Source organism: Hypomesus transpacificus, chromosome 11 (assembly GCF_021917145.1).
Source record: "Hypomesus transpacificus isolate Combined female chromosome 11, fHypTra1, whole genome shotgun sequence".
Taxonomy (NCBI): Eukaryota; Metazoa; Chordata; class Actinopteri; order Osmeriformes; family Osmeridae; genus Hypomesus; species Hypomesus transpacificus.
In genome coordinates, this window is record NC_061070.1 from 13,800,062 (window position 1) to 13,815,585 (window position 15,524).

At 46.4% G+C, this 15,524-nt stretch overlaps 1 protein-coding gene across 12 annotated transcripts in view; it reads right to left on the bottom strand.

Annotated features, from left to right (window-relative positions):
- cpeb3 (cytoplasmic polyadenylation element binding protein 3) overlaps nt 1-15,456 on the bottom strand; it is a 29,644-nt gene extending 14,188 nt beyond the window's left edge. The window contains exons 1-5 of one of the 12 annotated variants that reach the window (XM_047029583.1): nt 15,357-15,456; nt 13,010-13,872; nt 9,037-9,190; nt 3,452-3,526; nt 802-828 (exon numbers count right to left, since the gene is read on the bottom strand). In XM_047029583.1, the coding sequence (XP_046885539.1) occupies nt 802-828; nt 3,452-3,526; nt 9,037-9,190; nt 13,010-13,861 (1,108 nt within the window). In that variant the 5' untranslated portion in view covers nt 13,862-13,872; nt 15,357-15,456. Of the gene's footprint in view, nt 1-801; nt 829-3,451; nt 3,527-9,036; nt 9,191-13,009; nt 14,070-14,152; nt 14,247-15,356 lie in introns of those variants that run through there. The other 11 variants (XM_047029584.1, XM_047029573.1, XM_047029574.1 and 8 more) reach the window with 11 other exon arrangements.
- Between the last annotated feature and the right edge of the window lie 68 nt (nt 15,457-15,524).

The following is a 15,524-nucleotide window of genomic DNA, read 5'->3' on the forward strand; positions in this document are numbered from 1 at the left end:
AGGAGCCCATCTCCATAAGCTCAGTGTACTCGGTGAGCATAGTGTGTGTGTGTGTGCTAATGCAGGGCTAACCCAGTCTAAACATCCTTAAAAACGTTTAAATACAGGCACAACGTTGCAACACAAGTTGCAAACACCAACCACAGCTTTCCACGTTAACGATCGGCGGAATTAGTTGAACACTCCACAATCAGAGGCATGTCTACAACAGCAACCATTGCCATTCAAGACACGAATCATCCTTTCTGAGTCAGCATACTTCCGCAATCTTTGAAATGGTGGAAGGAACACTATAACCTGGGAGCCGTTTGAAAGATGATTGTTAGAAGTGATCTGGATTTGTTAGTTTGGATCATGTTATTCATTCAGTTGGGCACCAGCTATGCTTGTGAATACATGGCGGATCCACAAACAGTCACAGTGATGCCATACATGTCACAGGTAGCACAATGACTCAGAACAACAGAGAGAAAACAAAAGCTGTACAATTGATTTTGTTTTCCTCACGCTCATTAAGCAAAAAAATAAATTAATAATGAAAATCAAGATTAGGCAATTTTATCATCCCCAATCCCAGACCTTATTAAAGGCAATGATGAAAAAAACAAAAAAACAAAACAAAAGAAGCGTGTCAAATTAATATGATTTCATCCAATCAAGGCTGAGATGAAAGCAGATGGTGACATCCCATTAGGACCCCCGGGCTGGAGAGAGATGCCTGTGTGGCAAGCTAGCTTTAATGTTGATTGATCCCCTTTTCAGTATGACAAGCAGAAACCCAGAGAAGACTCCACACATTACCTCTTCTGCGGCCATAACTCCTGGCTGCTTGTGTTCACAAAAAGAGGGAGACAAAAAGGAGAGAGAGAGAGAGAGGGAGAAGGAGAGAGAAACAGAGGGGGAGAGGGGGGATGAGGAGAAAGAGACAGAGACATGGGTTTTGTGGGTAACACAAACCAGAAACATCACCAAGGCAACAGTGAAACCACAGACAACCACACCTAACCGGTCGGTCGGCAGTGGGGGAGTTATTATGGTCTGGCCTTGGCCAACAGTAAACCTGCAACACCTAACCTGGTAACAGGCTAGACTTGTGTAGGGAAGGCGAGGTTAGTGCAGAGAGGTCTGAAATATGTCCAAACATGACAGACTGTCTAGGCTGTAATCCAGCTAGATTATGTCATTGCCGTTAAAAAATGCCTAATAGATCACATATTCTCATGTGAATATTCATTACTATGATGGAGATCACACAATTGAATCTAAATGACAGAATGAAGGCTGCAGCAGCTCTTGCTGGTTAGTCATTATCATGGACTGGTGAAACATTAGAGCAATTCAGAGGAGAGGCCAGGCGTGAGTGGAAACTTCCCACAGGATAAGGAGGAATGGAGCGAGGAGGACTGACTGGCTGGCTGGCTGGCGGGCAGGACAGGGACAGCACTAAAAGGGGAACTGGAGAGTACAGTAGAGTGACAGTGCAGGCCAGATCCTGATCTAGACAGCAGGACAAAGGTCTCACCACCCATAGTGACAAGACAGACACCAACGTTCTCTCTAAGGACTGCATCCAAGTTGGGAAAAACGGTTTGTGTGCGTGGTCAACTCTTCCTAAATTAGATGAATAGAAGTCTCACAGTGCCTCAGACAGAGCACACAACAGGTAGAAGAGGATCCAATCCCTCCAGACAGCGGGGGGACCTCAGACTAATATACCCTTTACAGACTCTCTCATAGTCATGAGTCACAGTGCAGTCATCTCCTAAAACCAATATGTCTCTCTATTGTGCCCATGTTATTGTGTGCCTACCCCCTCCACCTCGGCTCTGGAAGGAGATATTGTCTCCAGAACTCTTCTCTCACTAGTTTTTCATTAAACCTCTCTCACCCAGCCAAGACCGGAGCGCCACAATGTTCCACACTCAGAGCTCTCTCTGTCACTCCTCGACGTAAACAAAGGCGCTTAGCAACGACAGGGATATGGTGGAACGCATGTTCTGTGAGAAGTGGTGGTTTGGTAAACTGTGTCGGTGGGGCCGGAGAGAGAGGGAGGGAGAGACAGAAAGGGGAAAGGGCAGTAACACCTCTAATGAGGTAGGGAAGACTTTAAAGAGTCAAATGGAGTCTCAGTGGTTCCTCAGGGCATGACGAGTGGATGTGCCCTGGCGGAGCCTGGCTTCAAAGCATCTGTCACACAGAGGAGGGGAAGGCAGGCCTGACTGGAAGATGTCTCCTGTCCCTCTCTGCAACACTTCAAAAGAGAATGTTACCACTGGATCCTCCTCGTCCATCTAAGCTACTTCAGACGGGTTTTTTCGAGACCGATGAGAGCAAAGGTTTCATTGCTGGCTCCATTCATTTGAGTCCAAGGCAGAGAGGAGGAAATAGGATCAACTGCATGAGCCCCCATCCCCAACCTCCGAAGCCTGGCTGTCTAAACCCATCACCAGCTACAAGCGGGAGGGCTTGCTCCAGCTGACTGCTGAGACGCTTGCAGCTCTGGGCCCCGGCATAGGCCCACTTTAACTGCCATAGAATGCGTTTCCCTTCGGGGCCCATGATGAAAAGACGAAACAGAGAGCTAAAATGTTCACGTTGCCGTCAAGCTGTGACAGCAGTGTAGGGAGCTCCAGGAGGGCTTGCTTTCTTATTAAGATGACAGATCCCCTGCTTCCTGTCCTCCTCTGCCTTTTGCTCTCGCCCTCCTCCCCTTGCTCTCTTCTTTTCTCTTCCTCTCACATCCATCCCTTTACTGGGAGACTTCACCAGGCAACTGAGGAGAACCAGAGCCCTACTTCCAGATGTGTGAGCTTTAACAGTCCCAAGCCTGAAGTTTACATTAGGCCGAAGGAGGAAGCCTATCCTCCACTCGCGGCCACTGGTGTGAGGGAAGGGGGGGGGGGGATGACACACTTCTTGAAATATGAATCTCAAGCTTAGGAGAAACACTTGCTTCTCTCGACTGGCCTCAACCTGAGGCTGCGCTAGGCTCAACCCCATGACCTCAGGAGCCGGGCAGAGTGTTTTCAGGTCTGTCCCGTGTCTCCATCTGCTAGCAAGGCCAAGGGGGAGGCTACTCTTACAGGTTGAGGGTATGATGTGGTATTCAGATGACTGTATGTCCCCCCCCCCTCTCTTGGGGTCTATGCTGGGTTTATCGTGTCAGGAGGGTAACACCTGGCAGGGGGCAGGAGCCCTAGCCTGGGTGGGCAACGGCCTCGTCACATCACTGCCTCGAATTTTAACGTCACTGTGCGGAACGTCATGTTCATTTTGTGTTTTATGGCACATCAATGGGTAATCATCAAGCAACACAGTAACATCAGTTGATTGTTGCGCTAGCGCTGAAATGAAACCTCCACACAGTGTATCCATTGATACTGAGGGGACACAAGGCATGTGGTGGTGGGGGGGTGGGGGAGAACAGAATAGTTTTTGAAGTCATACTCACTGTTCAATGGCATGATGTGGTCTGCTCCGGGGTGGTGAAAGTTGAGGCCCATGCGCCCTGGAGGAGAACAGCACACTGGAGATTAGACTCCTATCTGTTCAGCAGCTCGGCACAGTGCTCCACACTCACACCAAGCCCCTGTTCAAACACGTAGCATTGCCACATACTTTAACGAGACATAGAAACCCCAACGTGATGTTTTATCTAGAAGACCATACTGGGTGCGACTGGGGTGTTTGTTTTTGAAGTACGCTGCACAGCTGAGCTGAAACAGCCCCGTTCAAAGACATCCACAAACAGAAGGGTGACAAACAGAAGGGTGACAAACACGACGGAAACAGACACTTCTCTCTCCCTCTGTACCTCTCGCTCACACTCGCTCACGTGTCACAGGCATAAACAATGGAGGGCTTACAATACCAAGAATTTTACAAAGCAGCCATTCTGCTCTGGTGACAATGTTAGAGTGTCACAAGGCCCCGTCTGTGGTGCGCTGCTGTGTGTGTGTGTGTGTGTGTGGGGGGTGTGAGTGTGTGCCTGTCAGACATCACAGCCTATCACCCAGCCCAACCACAGTACACATGGTTATTAATGTTGTGCCAAGATCCTACAACAGTCAAACTGTCATGTCAACCGCCTAGACCAACACAGCGCCGTCAATGAGACGCACCCTCAAACCTTTCAAGTGCTTTTCCTTTCGACGTGCCTAAACTGGCTGGTTAGCCACACTCAAAACATAGACCTATCGTGAAGAAATGAGAAATGAGGCAAGCACTTGGAGTGGAGGATATTTTGACATCCATTACCCAACAAAGAATCTGAGAGGAACGACACGGCCCCTGAACTGGGTGCAGGTTTAAACCCAGAGCTTCAAGACCAGCTGCCATGGCCCAGCTCCTGGGGTCTCTCTACAGGGTTGGAGCACGGCAGAGCCTGGGGCTGCCATCTACATTTACCACTTTATTAATAGCACCATCAACTGTCACTGAGAGAGATGGAGTGGTTGTGAGGCAAGCTGGAATGACGTAAGCGAGGCGTCAAAAGTTTCAAAAGCAAGCCTCGGCTAAGAGAGGGCCGACGAGGGGCCGTCCAAGAGAGAAGGAAAGAGGTGGGAGGTGCTCCTATACCACACCTGCAACAGATTCATAGACGTTGATTTCCTCACTCTTTTCTGCCCATGCGGATCCATGAAAAGGGAGGTTTGGGCCAAATGCCACAAATGTGTGCGTCGAGGGCCAGAAATGTGCAAGTGGGTGGGCTTTTTGGGCCATAAGCATTTCAACATTCGTAATGCTCAAAACGGATGCAAACAGGTCCCAAACTGTTTAGTTGTCGTTCATCCTTACATGAGGAGTCAGCTACCACTGTTTCTCAATTAGCCTCTCTCAGACAATATCCTCATACTACTTTCTGTGGAGGTAATCACCCTTTTTGAAAGTTGCGAGTGTTGATTGTAAGCATTAACACAACCACCGCATTCTGTTCCAGCAGCCTGGCCGTATTAGGGGTGACAAAAGCTGTACACTGCTTGTAAATAACTGGGGTCCATAGTAAACCAGCCATTTTGGGGTTTGGGGGGGTCCAGTTGCCCCGCTAAAAGGCCTAAAATAGCTCTGGGACTGTGCCATCTGCTTCCCCAGTTGAGTGGTGTTGCCTTAGGACACTGCTCCTGTGACATTTACTCAACTAGGGCCTGGACTATTCTGGGCCCGTGTGTGATCACTGGGACAGGGGCCTGCCCGGCTCTAGAAAGACATGTCATCCGTTTCCTTGGGAACAAAGCCAGCTCGTCCCCAGACATCTTGTGAAGTGCTGACTGACCAGTGACCTCAGCCTAGCCTCCTGGCCTGGGCTGTAGAGTGGCAGGAAGACTGGGCTGGCAACTGACCTGAAGAACCCAGTGAATCCATCCATGGCCCAGACCAATAATAGGATCTGACTGGGATGTAGGCTAATGCTAGCAAAGACAGCGGAATGGGTTAAAGTTCCCTCCAGACTCTGCGCCTGTGCTTCACACCTGGAGCCCTGTCCAGCTCTACCATAGACACGTTCTCTCTCCTCTGTTCCACATTAGGGAGCACATTAAAGCTCCAATAACAGGGTTTGGAAAGCAGCAGAGCAGCAGTTATGAGGAGGGCAAAGCAAGCCAGCGGGGAGGTGTGGAAATATTAACCCTCTTGACAAAAACACCTCGAGGAAGAGGGAGTCTCACAGTCCAGCTGGCTACCATCAAGTGAAGCCTTCTTCTAAAACACCCACTACCAGGCAGAAGAAGACTCCTTCTGAAGAGACCAGTGGATGTAAAAAATGTTTTACTGGAAGTACAGACTGGGACAGGGGGACAGAGTACTGTCAGTCTGGCCTACTTCTTCGAATCATAACAGTTCCAGCTGTACCATAGGACACTGCACCAGATCACCACAGGGGGTTCAAAGTTTATTTAGCAATCCCAGCTGAACTGGTAATAACCTCTCTTTAGTTTGAACTAAGCCTTTTCTTTGTGTGGGCTCTTCACTTGTGTCTAGTGGTGGCTGGGCGTGTTCAACCTTTACCACTGCCAACAAACAGTTTTCCTTATCTCTTTAGGATGATTACACACTGTTTAAAGTACAGAAGTTTCCTCTCTTGTTGTTGAAGCTACAGTACTCTCAAACATGGGGGGTCAAGTCAAGCTCATTCGCTGACCAGCCAATCAACATGTTTGGAGTGTGACATTTCATCTCAGGTCAGGCTGCAGTGACCTCTTAGTGACCCCACGGCAATGAGTCCACACTGCTGGTTACCCCCCTACACACACACACACACTATCTGCTGACGTCAAAACTTATGACACCTTGAAGTTAACTTGAATAATGTTACTATCCATACTTGTTAGCATGACCAGCTCCTAACCAATGAGCCCGTGTGTACTCACTGGTGCATGTCTCTGACAAATAACCTTCCACAAGCAAGACCAGGGATAAACCTTGTCACATGAACAATCAACAGCTCTTTTCTCTTCCATAGATGCTTATTTGTACAAAGCTCAAGTCACTAGCATTGAAAGCAAATGCATGTTTTTACAGCTTAAAAACTGTTCCAACTCACATTGAGCTTCGCTGCTGGAATTAAATGGTAACTTAAACATGATTAAATGAATTGAAACACATGAAAGGCCTCATTATCTAAGCTTAAGTTGAGCAGAAAGCTATGAGACAATGGAATCTCTTTTCAACTGAGGGACTCAGTGACGTGTGTGTGATCATGTGAGAGAGACCAGCTGAGGGAGTGTGTGTGTGTTCCAGTGTTTAAAGGTCCAAACAAGGAGAGAGCTGAACTGGAGTCTATATAGTTCAGAGAGAAAAAAAAAAAAAAGGTAATTGTGTCATATAAGTGATAGTGTGCCAAGAGAGAGCATCGTGTGTCGAGTGTTGATGCAAAAGATTGAGACAACCTACATTTAAATTTGAATACAAGAGTGTGGGAAATGGAAGTGCTTTGCATGGAGTTTGGCCAACGATTTGCATTGTTAGGTGTACGAGAGAAGCTTATGAGTTTCTGGGTGGAGTATTGTCATTGTAGGCCCATTGATGTTTGGCCGGTTGTGGGCTGAGCAGTGTGTATGTGGGTGTGTGGCTGTGTGGCTGTGTGTATGTGGGTGTGTGTGTGTGAAGTATGAGGAGAACAGGATACACGTCTATGGGAGCTGGAGTCTATGATCCCCAGCCACATCTTTGACTGTGGCGACTTTGGTGATGACGGCTGCTGTCTGTCTGACTGCCAGTGTTTTCCCAAGCAGAGTGGAGGAACCTGTGTGTGTGTGTGTGTGTTTGTGTGTGTTGAGTGAGGCCTAACTCTTCACACGTGAGCTCAGCTGACCCATTTAGGAACTGCGTGCTTTCCCTTGTGCGGTGCTGAGAAAAGGGCCGTTTGTTTTGGACAACCCTGGCAGCGCTGCAGCTCCGCCCCCCCTTCACCCCACTCCCCCCAAACACCCCCTCTCACTCCCCTTCAAAACAGAGCGTAAATTCCCTGTGCATGCCATTCCGATCGGATTAATGAGCATTTGGGAGTTTGAGAGGATCACAAGAACAAAGTGACCCTCCCCCTTGGAAGGACTGGCCTACTCTTCGAAAGTCAAAAGAGGCAGTCTTGATTCAGCATCTCAATCAGACAGCGCTGTGTTCTCATTCACCCCCCACCCCCATGTGACCCTTTCCTTCTCAACACATCCAGCCGTGCTCTCACAGGAACACAAACGCTGCATCAAAAAAACGACTGACGCAGTCAGATCTACTTTCCTTAATAGAGGGGACACCTCATCAGGTCTCCAGGGTGAGGCTTTAGCTCTTTGTGAGTCCCTGTCTCTGGACTGTGGTTAGGGCTAGGGCTAGAGGACTATGTCTGGGACTGGAGCCGCACGCTGGGTGGATACTAGAGTGTGGCAGGCAGGAACAGACCAGTGACAGCCTGAGATGGCAGCATGCCTCTCTGGAGCCTCCGCATGCATTTACATGAGGAGGAGGAATGTAGATCCTTCTGGTCAGGAACAGGTCTCTCTCTGTCTGTCTGTCATTCTCTGTGCCCCCCCCCTCTCTCTTTCTCCCGAGCCTCCTCACTCTCTTCCTCTCTCTCCCAATGCTGATTAGAACTTAAAGGGGACATTTACAGGAGATTGGGGTCTCTCTCTCCCACTAGTGAGGTGGGATCCCTGCTAAGATGACCTTTTCGCTCACACAATGCTCTCTCAACATAAGATTAGAAAAACAGAATCAACGCATGAGAAAGCAACAGGCCCTATTCATAATATCCCCCCTCCACCACCCCTGTGTTTTCATTGTCTGGCAGGCGCAAAAACAACACTCGACCTGACGAGAGCCATTGGCCCAACAGGATCTGAAGCACTGGAGTTTTTACAATAGACATGTGACCTTCAGCAACAAAATATTATCTTAAGGAATTTGTCCATGGGACACACACTCGCTGGTCTTGGAGAACATGGAGAATGTTTGGTCCGTAGTTTAAGATGACATTAACGACCATGTAACTACTCAGCAATACCTACGGTAATGACATTGCAGTTACATAGGAACTGCTGCGTAGGTTTAGGGTTAGCATCTCTGAAGTGTTTGATTTGCAGCGTTTGACTCAATCTAGCACTGTTGTCAAAGGTGTCTTGCACAAGGTCACACAAATACTGACACACAGAACAAAACACGGGTGAACTACAAGTATGTGTACACCATCATGATTTGAAACACAAACACGTCTTTTTCTGATGTTTACAACGTGACAAACACCCAGCCAACAGAAGCAGCAGTGTCACTTGATTAAGGTAAGCAGAGAATGCAGAGAAGCAGCTTGCAAGACAGCCCATAATGACGCACAGACAAAACACACATTCTCACGCACAGATCAAACACTGTGCAAGATTTTGCAGGTAGGGCCAAGGTGTTAATTTTCTCGTGATTTAAAAATGGCTAAAAAGTTCATCTGTACTATAATTGGTAGAAAAGGCAAATAGAGCAAAAGAAAAAAAATGGATCAGAGATGATTCCCATGAAGCAAAAAACCCAAATAAGCGTGGATGTATGAATATTCCTAACCTGCAAAATGATTCCTCCATATAATATCAGCGATAGTCATTGGTGGGCCACCGGCCGGGTGGGGTTTACCTTTGTCATGGTCAGTCCTTATCATATCCATTAAGGAATTCTCCAAAGAGTGCAAGCTAAACGCATCAAAGGGCCGATTCCGGTCCTGTGAGAGATGGGAAGAAAGAAGTCAAAGGTTAGAGTTATCTCAACTGTTTGTCATAGGGAACAAGGGCACAAACCATTCCACTGCTGGAGTGTCACTTGACGAGATAGCAAGGTGATGACAGGGGTCCAACATAGGCGCCCCCTGTGACTCTGGGGGGTGACTGTGGTTTTAGTTGATGAATTTGTTTTCTGTCAGTGACCATGAGTATGCCTACAGCAGAGTATAATCAGAGACGAGGGGCTTTTGTGTAGTAACAAAATTGCCTTTAACAGTGGCTTCCATCACTTAAACTGTCGGGGATTTGCATTTCCGTTGACGGTTGAAATTTGGGTCTGTTACCTTGCTCAAACACAGAGGAAGACTGTCCCTGTCAGCAACTGACATGTAAAGACAACCCCCAGCAACTGTTATGTTCAGCAGCTAGACAGGCTATGCTAGAAAACCAGTTTGTAGTCAACAGAAATGAACGTGTTTTCTTTCTTTGTTTTGCCCAGGGGATTCTCATGTCCTTTTCTGAGCATTTCCACGGCTGTCCCTTGACACCTGTGAAATAAAGGTGTTCCAAGTTGAATAATGACTTTTTTGTAAATGAACCAAAGACTAAAAAACAGTTTGAGCTCGTTCCCAGTCTCTGTGTGTGTGTGTGTTTGTGTGTGTGTATGTCCTAGTTGGTTACCAGTACTGTGAGCACCATGCAGATATCCACCGAGGTTAGGTGGTTGACCAGCAATGTATCTGTGACCACCACCTATTCCTCTGCCTGTGTCTCATCTCTTCCACTGCAGTGGCCTCTATCCGACCTGGCAGACCAGGCAGCCCTGGGCCTGAGGACCCGGCAGCCCGGCCCTCAGACATCGAGTCAGAGCTCACTCACAACATGTATCGTATCAGGAGCATAGGTGCCAAAGGACCATTTGATCATCATTTTTCACCTGCGTTCATGAAAGAGGTTCAGCGCTTCCACATGCTTCAGTCCATTAAGTTGAAAGCCATTTGGAATCTGTTTGGTCTTGTGACTAGCATAGCCGCCCCTGACCCACTTCCAGTTTCAATATTGAACAAACCAATGGGTCAATGAGATCACACTCATGTTTTGAGTAGACCTCCATTATAATACCCTAAGTTGTGTTTGAGTGAATGAACAAGAAGCAGGCGATTGAGAAGGATTAAGCCTGTTACAGAGGGAGAGACAGAGAGAGCGAGAGTTCAGCTAGGCTAGGGGTTAGCCTTGGCAGCTGTGTCCTGTGTCCACTGACCTAGCTCCGGGCCACATTGTTTGCACACCAGGGCTATTGTGGCACATTCGGCTGAGCATTCAAAAGCGTTATTCCCCCCTCTCTAGATCCGGCACAGACGCACAGATAAAAATCTGCCCACTTGGTACAAACGGTAAACACTTAAAACGCTGAGCTTTTCGTTTCCCCACCCCTCCAATAGACACTGAGTGAGGGGGATGTTTCACTAGGGTGAAATGGCCTGAGGAGATCTATCCCTTTATTGCTCCCCAACCAGGAAACTCCTGTTACTGGATTTCCTGTCATATTAACACACTACATATGTCCAAGAGACACAGTATGTGGAATACAGAGCAGGTCATCCGTGCTCTTTGGCCACACTGCTCTCCAATCCATCCTGCTATGCCAAGGATGTGAGAGCGCATTTATGAGCAATATCAGTAGCCACATGATTGGAAACAGACCAAACATGAAAGTTATAGCTGACTTTTGCTCGGGGAGGTTTTTGAGCTATAAAAGGGTGACCACATGTCTACTCAACAAGGCAGGCCAACTAACTGGTAACAGGTTGGGGAGCAGACATCGGTTAATCATCTATAAGTATTCATCCCTAAAAAGATTTGGTCTTTTGCGCAAATTGTGCTTGTGTGAAATGGTCAGGTATGAAAGCAGCCTTGTCACAAAGAGGCTCCACTTTCTGACTTGTTAATGATCTAGACTGGATAGGGTACTGAGTCATGGTGGATAATGAAACGTAATTAGAAACACAGTTAAAATGAGATACAAACACTCGTCAACATGGGAAAAGTTCAGAATGACTGAACCCCTCTCACACCCATTGTAAAACCGGTGATGAAACATCTCTTTTAGGCTCTGTTTGACTGGAGAAGTAGTCAGTCAACTTCTTATCCCATCTGCATTGATATGATAACGATCTTTGAACAGCCCACCTAAGTGGGCCCCACCCCACCGACTATTCAAATTAGGATGTCTTTTCGGATTCTCATGTGACTTTGTTTTTAAGTTTTCACATGGAAACGTTAAGTTAAATTCCACACATTCCTGACCTTTACACAGCAGTTGGTTGTGAGCACATGCCAGGGTACCTGGGACTTAAATCCACCCCTCATTCACGTGACTAGCAAGGAATCTGCAGAGCATCTAAAGCTGCTGAATAACAGATACACCTGACACGAGTTGTCCAGCTGTCACTGACGGGCTGTTGTGATATTCAGTGACCCTGAAACCACTCCCCTATTTCTTCATTTCTCTATTCCTCTCTCAACCCAATGTTTCACATCAGCAAACGAGGTCCTTTGTACAGCCTGCCTTGAGACCCCTGACCTTATGTCCTAGTGATAACTACCTCAACGAGCTAGCTAAATAGAGAACCAAGAGATAGGGGCTCACAAAAGGAAACTGTGCAATAACTAATTTCAGTAAAGGGAGAAGGGGGGGGGGGGGTATAAGGAGAAGGAGGCAGTCTAGGTTATAGGGCTACGTTTCAAGCAGGCTGGAATTTCACCCTCTACCTAAGGCCGGGGTGCGTTGGCACATGTCGTCCCTTCTGTAGCAGTTCTTTGACTCACACCCCATTCCTCAGGGCTCTCTTTTGACTGGGTGAACAAACGCTGCCCTTCACAGAACTGAAAAGGTTGAAGATCTGCGTTGTACCACCTGGTCAGTGACACAACACTTGAAACAAACTATGCCTATTCTTCATAAAGTTCCATGTTAATGTATTTTCGATTAAATCTTTAAGTCTGTCAGTCTGTAATCAGATACTGAAATGTGCCAAAACAGGACCCTTATCTAATTACAGATTGGGTATCCCATGTGGTCAAGGCATTGCCTTTAAGAATGAGCTGACAGGTCAGTGTCTATGGCAAGTTACAAACCAGGAAACTGGGAGCAGTTGGAAATGGGTCTGGGTAAATTTAGTTAGTTAAAACAATGTAGGCTAACAAGAACAAATCACATTATTAAACATATTATTATTAAATATTATTAACAGTACAGCACAAATCTAAATTGAAACCGATAGGACCCACCCACTGATCTGGAACGAGCCTATTGCAAAGAGGCAGAGTGCCCTTTAAACAGCCCTGAGTGAGCTGGCAAAATACGGAGAAAATTTAACCATTTCATTTACCACGCAGACACTGCAGTCATTTACTTTTCAATCAAATGTCAAATGAATGTAGCATTCAGTTTCAAGAACTATCATAAATTTGACGATTGCCTATCAAACAATTTTACTCACGTATTTTTAGTGTTTATTGTATATGATTTTTGTAAGCAGGCCTATTTTGGAAGAAAAGATTCGCGTCACAATTTTCTATATAATAATATATACTATATTATAACCATGTGTAAATTCTATAATCAATTCATTCTTACAATGTCAACGACAAATTGATCGAGGCACTATCAGACACACAAAAATATATAGAATGTCATTATGAACACTCTACCAAACCTTCCACATATGCGACCATATTAATTGCGCTATTTTCAGTTATTAAAAATCAAACGTTTCAAATGAAGAATCGGTTCGACATGTACATTTGTTTCAGGTTACCTGAAAAGGCAGCAAATTGTTGCTGTTGTCCGTCCTAAAAGCGTTGTCTTCCATCCAGGATTTCGGGGTGAGGGGACCGGCTCTTGGGAACTTTGGGGGTGCTATAACGTTGCTAGAATAGGGCTTCTTCATGGGCGATATGGGGTTTAGGGAAGACGGCACTCCGACACCTACCCCTACGCCAACCCCGACGCCCACAGCTCTCCGCGGGTCCCTGCCTGCCTGGAGTCCGCTCCATGGATTGGAGGCAGTGCTCCAAGCGGCATTTTGGTGATTATTCCAAGCTGATGATGATGCGGGTGAAGATGAACCCTTGCTATTCATGATGGTCTGATGGCTATATGCGCTTCTCTGGGGAAACGGACCTTGGTTGGGACTAACAGGGGATCTTCTTTGCTGCGGTTGCTGGTGTTGCTGGGCTTGCTGCTGTTGATGCGGAGACTGTGCCAAGCCAACCTGAGGTGAGAAATTTCCTCCAAATACCGGATTGACGTGGTGGGGGAAGTTCTGGAAGAGCATCGTTCCGTTCACCGAGGGTATTCCTTGAAAAAAACTATCGTCCACGGCGTTCGTGGTTCCAGTGGACCAAGTGCTTCCAAATGAAGGGGACAGGGTGCCACCGGTTTCCTGCGGCTGATGAAAACTTAAACCGGGCAGGATCGGCGACTCCATCGGCAATTTTTCTTTATTGTTCAGCGCTTGAGATGCTTGGTTTGTCACAGTCGACGGACTCTCCTCTGATGAAGGGGGTTCAGATGAGGGGGTCGGGGTGGAGGGAGGGTCTACGTTGGTTGGATCTTGTTGCTGGTTAGGCTGGGCTTTGTTTTTGTCCATCAGTAAATCATCCTGCATGGTTTGCTGAGCTGAAACGGGGAAAAACAGAGACGAGTTATTATTTAGGATGTCATGTACGCTCGCCTGCCTGTTATAATGGGAGGAGAACTCGGAAAGGGGCATGTTACAGCTGCTGGGGCTAGCCAATTGCAAAGCGAATTCGTGGTCACCCATTTAGAAAAAATTCAAGACAACCGGTGTGATTCTAGGAATACACTTCCGCTAAAAGATCTTAATAGTTTCACTCGTTTTTACTCTTAAGATAAATCTTTTCTGAGATAGCGTAAATGCGGGTCTGCAGATATTCACCAATATTTCGCCACGTCTCGTTTTCCTTGACACAGGAACTCAGAACTGCAACGTGAAACTGATTCTTGTTCCTGTTTTTTTTCTTTTTCTAGGACCTCCCCTGTATCAATTTGCATATGTCAATAAATACAGCTGCGTCCTTCATCAAGGTTAAAGAGACACTCACACCTTGACCCACCCACCCCGACATACGCTTTCAAGACATCATATGTCGGAAGTCTGTGTGCATGCTGGATCACAGAATACTATTTTTCATGGAAAATACAATGATCACTATATCCTGCGACAATTACTGCTGCAGTGGGCTACGCGATGACGCACTTGTCAATGACAATGAACTAGTTTAGAACTATTAATTTGTCATAGATCCATCATTGCAGAGCCTCTGTCAAATGCAGCCCATGGTTTAAAGAATATAGCGATGACAGCTCCACCCTCAGTCATGAGGGCTGCAATATGCATTATTTGCAGCTTAGTTCATGTTAGCCTATCATTCTTTGCATGTATGCCCACACAATTTGGTAGAATATGATATTATCATCTAGTCAAATGTCGCTTTAGGTTTATAGCCTTTTTCTGACATTTTTTGCCTCAACTTTGATCATACGCATCTTTTGGTCTACAATATTGCCGTATCTTTCAACATCACATCAACTGCAATTAAACAGAGTAGGCCAATCAACTTCAAGGTGTCATATCAAAACATTAAATTAATTGAAGCTGTCGCATTTGAGTGACAACCAACCACATTTTCAAATACAAATTATGTGGTTCAAGTCTGTAGAGAGTGATACAGCACCCAGCAAAGTGCAAAATCAGGTTGGTGCAGCCTGTTAAGATATTTAGTTTCTACAAAACTTGTAGGCTAGGTGTGAGGTTGCTGTTTGGCAGTAGGCTAAAATCCTCTTGCACGGTATTCTGTGTCCAATTAATCCATGTTTCTCCTCGATGCTGCCTATTCAAGGTCATTAAAGTAATATATAGGCCTAAGGGTCAGTCGACAAATACAAGAAAATACAAATCTAAACCAAAATTGAGTCACATTACCCTTCGCATTGGTTACACAACACCCGATACATAGAGAAAGCTGAGAGAAACAACCTCCTAATCCACAACGGTGCAGCCTATTATCACATCCCCATACAAACACGACAATGGCATGCACTCCGAGTCACTTCTCTGTCTCAGAAGGAATTTCTTTTACCTTTATCGTTCACCTTTTCAGAGTCTGTAAAAAAAGGCTTTCTATTTGCCTCGTCTGGATTTAGATATGACAAATGAACTACCCTTGTGCCGAGAGTCAGCAGTTGCTTCAACAGCTGATTGACTGCGGCGCATGGATGATGCAGAAGAGGCTTTGGGAGTTGTAGTT